Here is an 11,354-nt window from a genome sequence, read left to right on the forward strand (position 1 = left end):
GTCAGACCGTAGAAGTGTAGAACTGACCACTAGCGCGTCGTGTTCGTTTGGGAGAAACAGAAGAAGTAAACGTCAACGTTAAAAAAAAAAAAATTAATAAATTCAAACGTTGCGTGCGGGAAGCGGCACCGGTCCCGAGGGGCCATGGGATAGTTTGCTCAAAGAAAAGCATGAAAAAAAGCAAACAGAGAAACTATATTAATGGCGTCGCTGAAGCAAGCAATTAACTGCTACTAATAAAGACTAAAAGAGAGCTATATTTAGCTCTCAAGCCTCGCACAATGTGAAGAAGGGTTTTAGACAAAGAGTCCCAAATCTAAATCCAGATAAAAACGCGTAAATTTCGGAGCTCGTTTCACGAGTTCCTTCACTGTTCCTCGCGGTGTCCCTCGGCTCTCCTCGCCTCGGTTCACGCTTCCCGTCGTCTTCTCCTTCTGAACAAAACCCAACTTCACTTTCTTCTTTCTTTCTTCAATCGTGCTTCTCATGGATCATTGATCGCGGCCAGATACAATCAGATTCAAGAAATCTCAAATGGGTATTTCATCTCTGCATTATTTCTCCCCCAAGCCCCCTTTTTTTTTGTTTCTATCTCCCCCCCCCCCCCACACCCTCTTTCTACCTGTTTTGGTTGAAAACGACAAGTTGGCTGAATGGGCTTTAGTGGATATCTTTCACCTAATTCATTTTTTGAACTATTTTGCTTTAAGAACTGAATTTTTAAGGAAATGCAAATCGAATTCGATAAGGGATATTTTCTATTTTCAGGAATTAACTTGTTTAAGAAGGAAAGAAACGAAAAAAACCAAAGCATAAGACTTCCCTAAGTTTGTTGCACTTTATTTTCAGATGATTCGCTGCTTCTAATTTACTATGTTAATCTTTGAACGATGCATGATTGTGGTTCCCGTGTGACTGAGCTTTCATGGATTGGTTAGTTTGCGATGACAGTACATGCGGGGAATGACTGTTTATTTTGAACTCGAGCGTTTGTGATAGTTGGAACTCTAATTTGCTTAAATAAATTTGTTGGTGATATTCTTTTGAGCTATTCTTTTTATATAGTGCATACTGAATTGTGGTGATCGGCACAACACTTATATCATATCCTTCATAAGTCACCGTAGATGCATGTCGTGAGTATGGAACAAGAATCACTTTCAAAGATGCATTTGATGTGTAATAGCGGATTGTTCTTCTTTTCACTTCTGATATCTAAGCCAAGGGTATTAGATTATCTTCCTAGAATAGTATCCTTACCTTAGTTCGGTTGAATGGTTAGTCAAGAGTCCTGGTTATTTCACATTGAATCGTTCATATCTGTCATTCACTATAACTCAGTTTGGTTGTTGCCTGTTGGGCATGGTCATTTCACTCCAAGGTCCTTGGGGCTTTTCTCCTCATCCTTGTTTCCTTGACAGGATTGCTTGCTTAAACCTTCTTATGCCTCACAGCTTCAACCATAGTACTAAATCTCGCGAAATCTCGGTCGAGATCTCGAATATTTTTAGTATCTCGACCTGACTGAAACAAAACAGCAACTCGAATAAAAAAAAATGCAAAAACTCAGTCGAAATTTCGACCATCTCGCGATATCTCAAGACAAAATCAAAGTCTTGCGAGATATCGAGATTTTTTTTTCAAAAGTAGTTTTATAAATACCGAAACTCGTTAGTCTTGGTCGAAATATCGACCGAGACTTAACAAGCTCTGGTTTTTTTGGGTTTTTTTCTCCTTGTTCTTCATCCTTTCACTTCTCCTTGCTGATTTTTGCACCGGCCTTCGAATCTTCGCCGCATCTACGCCGAAGAACACACGATTAGCACATTTGTGAAGCTTTTCCACTATTTCTGGTAAAACCAATTTCTCCAAAAATGTTTTTTTGAAAGAAGCATGATCAATACTTGTTTGTTTGTGATGAAATTAATATATGTTAGACACCGGAGGCTAATCTACAATCTCACGGTGTCGAATTTTTTTTTCTTCTTCTATAAATATATATATATATATATTATTTTTTTATTTTTCTGCTTCAAAATTTTGATTTTCTTACAACTACAATGTAAAAAAAATAGGGGTTATGTACATTGTATGGTGATCAATAAAATATCTTCTCCATCCATTCCCAGTTTTGAGTATGACTCCCACTCACAGGGACATAGTGGATCATCTTTTGTAGATGATATCTTTTCCAAACCAACCCACCAGCCGTACCCGTACATGATCCAAGAGGCATCATATCATAGTGGATCAGTGGGTAGTACTTCTTCATAGTTTGGTGACCCAAATCCTAGGATAGGTTACCTTCAGCATGTTGATGATGCAATTTACATGGCCACTATGGATGACTATACTCGTTTCTTCTCTCATACTATGACGTGGCATTAATTTGTCCTATAGTCGGAGAACAATGCACGTCGGTTATATCGGACTATGAGTGGGGTCGATCCTGGACGTCGGAGTAATTATTATTAGAAAATTTGTAAACATTTGAGTCACTAGATGACTACTTGACTTGTATTGGACTATTGGGGATACTGTCATATTGATATCATCTTCTTAACTGGTTATTTACTTATTGTCCTTAATATTATGACTTCAGTTATGACTTATGAGTCATTCACTTTATGTTTCCAACTTCCAAGTCAATTTACTTGTTTAAATTGCTTATTAATCATTAATTTATTATGTCCTCTAGTACTTAAAGTCTTAAACAATATGTATGTGTAATTAACGAAGTTATACATTAGGATTCGACCGTAAATTGCCAATCAATTGTGCAAATCCAAAACACCACTTTGGGTGACTATTTGTGCACTTCGAACATTTAAATGTGTTTATATAACCTAAAATAGGGTTTCCATGAAATTTCAGGCCTTAACTTGGCCTAAAACCTACCGAAACATAACAGAAAAATGCAAAATTTCGACCGAAATATCCGAATAGTTAGCCCGAAACACTGAAACGAAACGAGTTTTCAAACTATGGCTTCAACACCTACAACCTCTCTACCACGATAACCAAAGACAGCTGAGACTACACATTGTAATTTATATTGTTGAAATGAGATGTAATTCCTTACTCAATTCAATGTAATGGAGTGAGAAAATCTACATGGGTATGTAGCCAAGAAAAGATCCACTACTTCCCTTCTTGGTAACAGATGTATCATTGGCTGGTGAAAAAATGGCTTGAATGATAATGTTGTGATCAGGGTGTAAGGGCTCTTAGCCATTGTTGAATCTAAAATAACAACCAAGTGTGAACCCATCTTTGATTGGATATCTGCTTACCTGAACTTGATATTTTCTGAGAAACACTAAACGGGTATTTGAAGGTGATATGCTCTGCCAAGTCTTAGAACTGGAATAGCTTGGACTGGGAATCACACTGATCAATGAGGTAGTTCCAGCATTCTGCTCCTAGCTGCAACACATAAATTCACTCCAAATATCATACTAGAGAAAGACCAAAGAGGGTTGTAAATACTGAATGCTCACTGACGGAAACATATTACCGTCTTTTCAGTATTACATTCATTCATTTGGAACTGCATAGACTCACTTTTGATTTTGCCAATTAGTAACCAGAAAACATCACAACATAGTTCACTTGAGAGATTAGAACTGGAATTGGCGGGACATTCTCACAAATTCTTAAATTTTCTTTTTTTTTGGTAAACAATTCTTAAATTTTCTTATGTCTTGATGGTTGGTCATGCCCTGCAGGGACCATCTTTAGATGATTCTTTGTGGCCTTGCACTTGGGTTACCTGATTGAAAGAGCGTGTAAAGTTCTTTTGTGCTTCAGCCCGTTTTCTCTGTGATAATTGGGTTTGCTTAGTGTTTACAATATCCTAATGATATTTTATGGGCCACCCATCATTATTAAGAATCTTGACTGCTTTTCACAAAGAGAGAGCTTGTTACTATACTAATAAATATACTGGTATCCAATGGGAGACAAAGAAGTGAAAATAGTCTGCCTCTTCTCAGAAAGTTAGAAAAATTGTATGTGCACAACTGTAGGATAGAGCTGCTAAAGTGGAACAATTGGGACTTTGGAAAGTCTTTTAATTGGAAAACATTTTAAAATGTTGGACGAATTGAATTCAGGTATAATTTTGTGTGCCTTCATGTCCATTTTCTGTTAAACTTAAATCAGATTAGAAAACAACACGCCTCTCTTATTTACTTTTTAAAAATAAAATAAAATTAATGCTTCATTGTTTTGAAGCTAAAAACCTCAATGTATGTTGTCAGAGGTATAATGGGGAGGGACATTGGAGCAGAAAGCTGGCCACTTTGCTGCAGCAGAATTGGGGAGAACACCTGTTCTATGGATATATTTCATTTATTGGCTGAAAATGTTAACTTCTAAATATAGTAATTTGCCAGAAGGCTTAGAAGGGTAGTTTCATAGTTTAGAGTACAATGACTGGAAATTAAAGAGAAAAAAAAAGTCCATTTTCTGTGAACAGGAAATTCTCAAATTGTCCCATAATACCACATTATTCATTTATTTATAAACTAGTTCAGTTGAATCATTTTTTGAGCATGGTATATCTTGCCTACAAACAATTTACTTTGGCTAAAATGGGTGTCTCAGTTATATTTCTTCTTTGTAGATATCTTGACTTTATGATCTCTATTTGACAGATCATGGAAATCCTTAAAGTTGGGAAAAGCTAGGTCTGATGGTATTGGTTCTTAGTTGTTGAGCTAGAAATAATTCAGAATTCGGCAACTGCAAGCATCACTCGTGGAGGCAGCATGTGCGACAAAGTTCTTGATTCTCTTTCTTCGGTTGCAGATAATTTTATGGATACAAATGTAGAGAATAAAAGTGTCCCATCTATCAGGCCTACCATTGCTTCTACTCGAAAGCCTTTGGTATTGTCAACCAATGGTGTGCATGATCTGCTTGTCTGTCCTATTTGTACCAGCTCAATGTACCCTCCCATTCACCAGGTTTGTACTTTCTATCTGATTCTGTCATTCCATGGTCCCATATTCAGTTGACAATGTGCCTGCTTAAGATTTTGTTTTAAAAGGTGCCTGCTCTTTTCATTTTAATTTTTTTGCTTCCAAATAATGACACTCAACGGATTCCATTTTTCGGATGTAGAAATCCAAGAATTTTACACATAAAACATTCCCAACACTCCTTCATTAGGACCCACATGTCATTCTTGGAACTTTCTTTTGCTTTGGCGTCTAGGCAAGGTTCTAAATTTCGGTTTCAACCAGCTAGAAACCGAGATTGTCTCGGTTTCGACCTTATCTCGGTCGAAACCTGGTACTTTCTCCAGGCTAACTTGATCCTTGGTTTCGAAGCCCATAAGTTGTTTTTTTGCCCTGATTCTCGTTGTGCTGCCTATTTTTGACATTTTGAACCCAATCCATGCATTAGTTTCACATAGAGAACACTCAAAATAATACTTATGGTTTTGACCTAAGTTTGATAGTGTATATTGTTCTTGGACATGGTATCTAATAAGGTTTGACCGGAACGTAACTCCTTCAATATATATCATATTTAACCAACAAAGTTTTCAAACAAATCCAAGATTGCTTAAATCTGATATATATTGAAGGAGTTATGTACCAGTCAAACTTAATTTGGTGTGTGCGAGTGAATGTTGTTTAAAATCGCTCTGAATGGAAACAAATTTTTAAACATCAAAACAAATGAATATTGTACCGCTATTTTGGTTTTTAGTCCGAAAAAGAAGAGCAAAGCAAAAGAAACAGGCCCAAAAGTAAACCAACCCCTTGGACTGCTACGAAAAACACCACCGGATTTCAAAGTAGCACGATCTAATTCAAACATTTCACCCAATTGAGCGCGTCTAGCATATTTTTTCACAGTAGCAGGATCGCTATAACTGACTCCATTGAGTTCGCCACCATAGAACTCAACAGTTACACCTACTTGTTTGACACTATACTTCGATTCTGCATGTTTTATCATATTAAGATTTATGAAATTTTTAGATTTAAGAAAAAACCCAACATTTAAAAGTTGAAAATTGCACCTATCGTCGAAAATCCAGTTTTTGTTCTTGAACTGGGGGTTGACTTTTTATCCTTTTAGAAATTGATTTTTAACTATTTTTATTGGATTCAAATAGGGGGTATTCGCTTATTTATGAATACTATCTTAAGTATAAAAACATTTACTTAAATGATATTTGGCATAAATAAGTGACTGTCCAGGTTTCGAACCAAGTTTCCTCAAGTTTCGATGGGGATAAGTGAATTTATGTAGGTGTTTAGGTCGAAACTTGCGAAATTACCAAAATATGGTCAAAATAGGGTCGAAACATGTCGAACATTGCATTTTTAAAAGTCCCATGCCAACTCGTCTCGGTCACCTGCGAAACCGAGATTTAGTTCCATGCGTCTAGGAGAGATACAACTGTCATGGTCTTATTTGGATGCTTCCTGATGGCTGATGCAGGATGTCAATGATCAGTGGGTCTCATGTCTCAAAAGTTGCTAGTTCGTTGAAGGTCTAGGAACCTCTAGAAAATATAGGTAGGAGCAAGAGAATGAGGAGAAGGGAGATAAATGTAGAGTTTAACTAATAACCTGACCTCTAATTGAAATTTCAGTAATTAGAGACAAGCAAGGTGATGGAATTGCGAATTTACCCTTCATAAAAAGGAAAAAAGATGGAATTACAGCACCACCAATTACTCCTCTAGAGAACCCAAGAGTGTGGCAGAGAATATATAAATAATTTTCTCATCCAGGAATAGCAGATTACTAGGACTCTTTATAGGGCTTACAAGGGAGTTACTAATGCAAATATCCACTTGAAAGTGAAAACTCAAAATATTTTCACCTAAAAGGAAATATGGCGCTATTAACAGGAGTAAAAAATTTCAATGGATCTGTATTAAATCATAAAAATAACTCAGTTTGGTCACAACCAAGGTTGGGTCTCTATCTCCAGCTAGGTTCCATCTGAGTTCTTTTGCCTATGATGTACACCTTCACCATGATCCCTCTCTCCCTTTTTCCATTTTGGTTATGTGCAGCAAATGCCAATGACTGCAATCAAGAGTCAACCGCCACTGCACAGTGAGGAAGGATATGGTGTGAGTTGATTGACCTATGTTGAAGTAGTAAGACCATAAATGCTCATGAGTCATTGCCCTAGATATAGTGGAGTGGTGGAATTGTATGTCTTTCTGTCCCCAAGTAGGTTGTGTAAGGCTTGGTTAAGGATCCCCACATGTTTCCTTCTCCTTTTTACCTTTTTCTGTTGCTTCCCTTGATAATATTGACTAATGCAATCAACACTTCTTTCCCTAAGCAAATGTCCTGATGTAAGGGTTCAAGCAACATTGGTTTGATGTTTTGGAATTCTACAAATTATTTAAAATTAGACTTTTATTTGTAAGTGATTCTTGAAAAGTGTGCCTTGAATTTGAAAATAATTTAAAAATGAGTTAAGGGAGAGAGAACTTTGGTTGCATTTAAGATGTGAGTCCTGAAGGTAGATTTGAGAACGTAAGACAATGAACGAGTGGCTATTCCAAAAAAAGTATTCTCATGCAATAAGAAGATAGGGTTTGTGACCTACCAGAATCCAATTGAAAAACTAAGCTAAGAGATCTAACTTCACTGAGAAAGTTCCTTTCTTTCTCAAGCACTTAATTTCTCTCTTAAGAAAGTCCATTACTCCTTCAATTTCCTATTTCTTCTTCTCAAGTTTCTACTGCAAATTTTTTTTTTTGGTGGAATATAAATAGAGTTATTTCAGAATTTGTTTAATTCAAGTGTGCAATTAGACAGATATAAGATTGGTTGTCAAATCCTGTAAGTAGATCATATCTAATTCCTTGTGCACCAAAGAATTATTTATGGGGTGAAAGGAGAATTATTTGTAGTCATGCCTCAGTATCCTTCTTGAAATTGATACGTTTTTCTTTATTTTACTGATTTGTCATTTATTTGTTTTGTTTATTCTTTTTGTATGGATTGTGTTTACATGGTTAACAACTTACTTTTCCACTCTTAAGATGTGTGTGTTTTAGTGGGAACGTACACATGTACACACACGGTATAGACACAAAGGCACCATATATAGCATGATGCGTTGTTGTTTGGTATTTATGGTTGAATTAACCAATACAAAAGCTTAAGCTATTAGGTGGGGAGGACCAGCCTTTATATGAAAGTCATCCAAAGTCTCAAACTTTGTTGACGTGGGATTATTTCCAAACACTCCTCTCACATGTGACAGTACACGTGACATGTATGGCCCCTCATAACTGGGTAGCACATATAGATTTACAATCAAAGTATTGTTGGTCGTGGCTCTGATTCCATGTTGAATTAATCAACCAAAAAGCTTAAACTCTTAGATGGAAGGCTCAACTGGTATATGAAGTTATCTAAAGTCCCAAACTTAGTTGAGCTGGGATTATTTCCATACATTTATTCCTCAAATGTGAGTGTGAAATGTATGTTTGTGATAGCATAGAAAATGAATAGATTATGAGGTGTGTATTTCCCTTTCTTTGTTATTTGTTAGGAAACTATACTCTGTTCTTTCTTTTTCCTTTCAAAATCTCTTATGTGGTTTCAGTTTTTAATTGGTTTTAGTAATTAGTATAATCAAGTAGGTAAGCCGTAAGCCTAGGTTTTCATTTTGTAGTTGAGCCTGAACAGGCTATGCTCAGAACCTGTATCACTAAGATGTCTTGTTTGACCATGCATGGAAGGAAATATGCATTTTTTAACAAAGGGACAAACTTTAGGTTGCCACCATTATCTATGTTCTCTATGTACCAATTTTATTGATTATGTTGTGTATGCATGCTATGATCACATTTATAGTTTCTTCCAGCAACTTCAAAACTGAGCACATTCCCTCCTGAGTACATTCCTCGTATTGGTATTGCTTTGATTTCAGCCAATGAGTCCATGTTTGGCCAATGTGATTATCAATATGAATCTTAGTGTGGACTTGGCCAAAGATCCTGCAACTCCAATAAGTTCAAATTTAATGATATAGTTTTACACAACTCAATCCAGTTATGCCAACTCATGTGTACACCCTGAAACAGAGAAGTGAGATGATTAAAAGGTTATTGTGCTGAAGATTTTGTGCATTTAAAGCACACAAATAATCTCGTGTGCTACTAAATCAGTGCATAACCCGCCTAACATGCCATACGTGGCAACTGTCAACTGTTTTACTATATGAATGTCAAATGCTTTTTACCATGTGATGGGCACAAAATTCAGTGAAATGAGCAGGACAGGGAATTTCACAGATTCTTGTTTCACTTCACCCTCTCATTATGACTTTACACTCAATTGTTTCATGTTTTAGCATCTTCTGATTTGGTATGTTACCTTCAGAGTATAAATCTTGATATGCCTGTACATCACAGCATTTTGATATTCCAGATGATCTATTGAGTGATTATAATTTTTCTTTTAAATGTAGTGTCCAAATGGCCATACTCTATGTTCAAACTGCAAGGTTAGAGTGCAGAACCGTTGCCCAACTTGTCGCCATGAACTTGGTAACATAAGGTGCTTGGCTTTGGAGAAGGTGGCGGAGTCCTTGGAACTCCCCTGTAGTTACAATGGCTTGGGTTGTCACGATATACTTCCATATTACAGCAAGCTCAATCATGAACAAAACTGCCAATTTCGACCATTCAACTGCCCTTATGCTGGGTCTGAATGTTCTGTCACTGGGGACATCCCAACCCTTGTTGCACATCTCAAGGATGAACACAAGGTTGACATGCATGATGGATGTACCTTCAACCATCGTTATGTGAAGTCCAATCCTCAGGAGGTTGAAAATGCTACATGGATGTTGACTGTAAGTTCTTCTATGATCTTTAGAATGTAATATATGATCAAGTCTAGATTGGGAGTCTTGTGGCCTATGATAAATGTTCATTTGTTATCAGCCATGCAGCTGCAAGACTGTGCTTTCGGTCAGATTACCTTGTGGTCCAGCGCTTGGATTCGGTAACCCAAAATATTAATGCATCAGACTATTCTCACAATTCTAAGAGCTGCTTGAGTTTGAGTGGTCATTAAAACTTGGATAAACTGCAGAAAAGGTCAGCTTGAAGGATGAATAGTATGGAAGATGGTTATGTTTTGGGTTATGCACCACCCAAGAGGTGGTCTTTTGATCGAATGCTTGGCTTGATGGATGATATTTTCTTATTCCAATAGCTAATGACTGACTACCTGCTAAATCATGTGCACTTAGGCTATTCCTCCTTAAGTAATTATAATAATGGATGATTATCATAATAATCATGTAAGTTGCTTCCCAAACATACCTGTTGTGTATGGCGGCTACCTTCTAAAATCAGCCTGTTCTATTTTTGCAAGGATAATAATATAAAAAGAAGAAGAAGAAGAAGATATGCTAAAATTCCTTTCTCTTATATCTCCCCCAGCCATCCCACCCTAACAATCTGATCCATGTGGAATTTTTTGACATCATTGCCTAAAACCCTTTATCTGCTGCAGGTGTTCAATTGTTTTGGTCGACAGTTCTGCTTGCACTTTGAGGCTTTCCAATTGGGAATGGCACCAGTATATATGGCATTCCTTCGGTTCTTGGGTGATGAAGATGAGGCAAAGAAATTCAGTTACAGTCTGGAGGTTGGTGGGAATAGCCGGAAGGTAACATGGCAAGGAATTCCAAGAAGCATTCGTGACAGTCACAGGAAAGTTCGGGACAGTCAGGATGGACTGATCATTCAGAGGAACTTGGCACTCTACTTTTCTGGTGGTGATAGGCAGGAGTTGAAGTTAAGAGTGACAGGTCGTATCTGGAAAGAGCAGTGACATACAGCTACCATTAATCTAAGTTCATGTAGGAAAGGAAGATTACATTAGACCCACTGGATTGGTGGATAATCCATTTGAGGATTTGAACAGACAAATGTTTATCTATAAACAGGGTATATAGATATTGGTTCAAGTTCGGGAAAATCAGTTTCTGTTTCATACAACTGTGTGCATTGGTTGAGTTGGATTGGTAAGATAGACAACTAGCGTTATGAGGCAATTTATGTAAGGTTTAGCCAGCCTGACAGATATATCAGTCAGGCAAAGTCACTGTCCTATTCGAATAATGCACACTTTGGATCCCACGCATCAGAGAACCTGTAAAATGAAGGGGGCAGGGGGAATATACATTTTCCTGGCATGTGATTAGACTGTGATGACACTGAGTCTGAGGTTAGAATTTTTGTATGTAAAAAGTTCAAATATCTGGATGTCCATATGTGTTTCTTGGCATACTCGGCTTTCTGTTTTTTACAATGGAGTGTTTCTGCTTTCAATGATGTTTGC

At 37.1% G+C, this 11,354-nt stretch overlaps 1 protein-coding gene across 3 annotated transcripts; it reads left to right on the forward strand.

Annotated features, from left to right (window-relative positions):
* Positions 1–424: 424 nt before the first annotated feature.
* LOC122641864 (E3 ubiquitin-protein ligase SINAT2-like) lies at positions 425–10,983 on the forward strand. Of its 3 annotated transcripts, none has more exons than XM_043835183.1 (4): positions 425–516; positions 4,656–4,970; positions 9,469–9,855; positions 10,524–10,983. In XM_043835183.1, exons 2-4 carry the CDS (start codon positions 4,773–4,775, stop codon positions 10,842–10,844), a joined length of 906 nt encoding a protein of 301 aa, XP_043691118.1. In that variant the 5' UTR covers positions 425–516; positions 4,656–4,772; the 3' UTR covers positions 10,845–10,983. The 3 variants fall into 3 exon arrangements, with proteins under 3 accessions (XP_043691118.1, XP_043691116.1, XP_043691117.1); XM_043835181.1 differs by having other exon boundaries at positions 433–538; positions 4,659–4,970; XM_043835182.1 differs by lacking the exon at positions 425–516 and adding an exon at positions 841–933 and having other exon boundaries at positions 4,659–4,970.
* The last annotated feature ends 371 nt before the right edge of the window (positions 10,984–11,354 follow it).

The sequence above is a fragment of the Telopea speciosissima genome, chromosome 10 (assembly GCF_018873765.1).
Source record: "Telopea speciosissima isolate NSW1024214 ecotype Mountain lineage chromosome 10, Tspe_v1, whole genome shotgun sequence".
Taxonomy (NCBI): domain Eukaryota; kingdom Viridiplantae; phylum Streptophyta; class Magnoliopsida; order Proteales; family Proteaceae; genus Telopea; species Telopea speciosissima.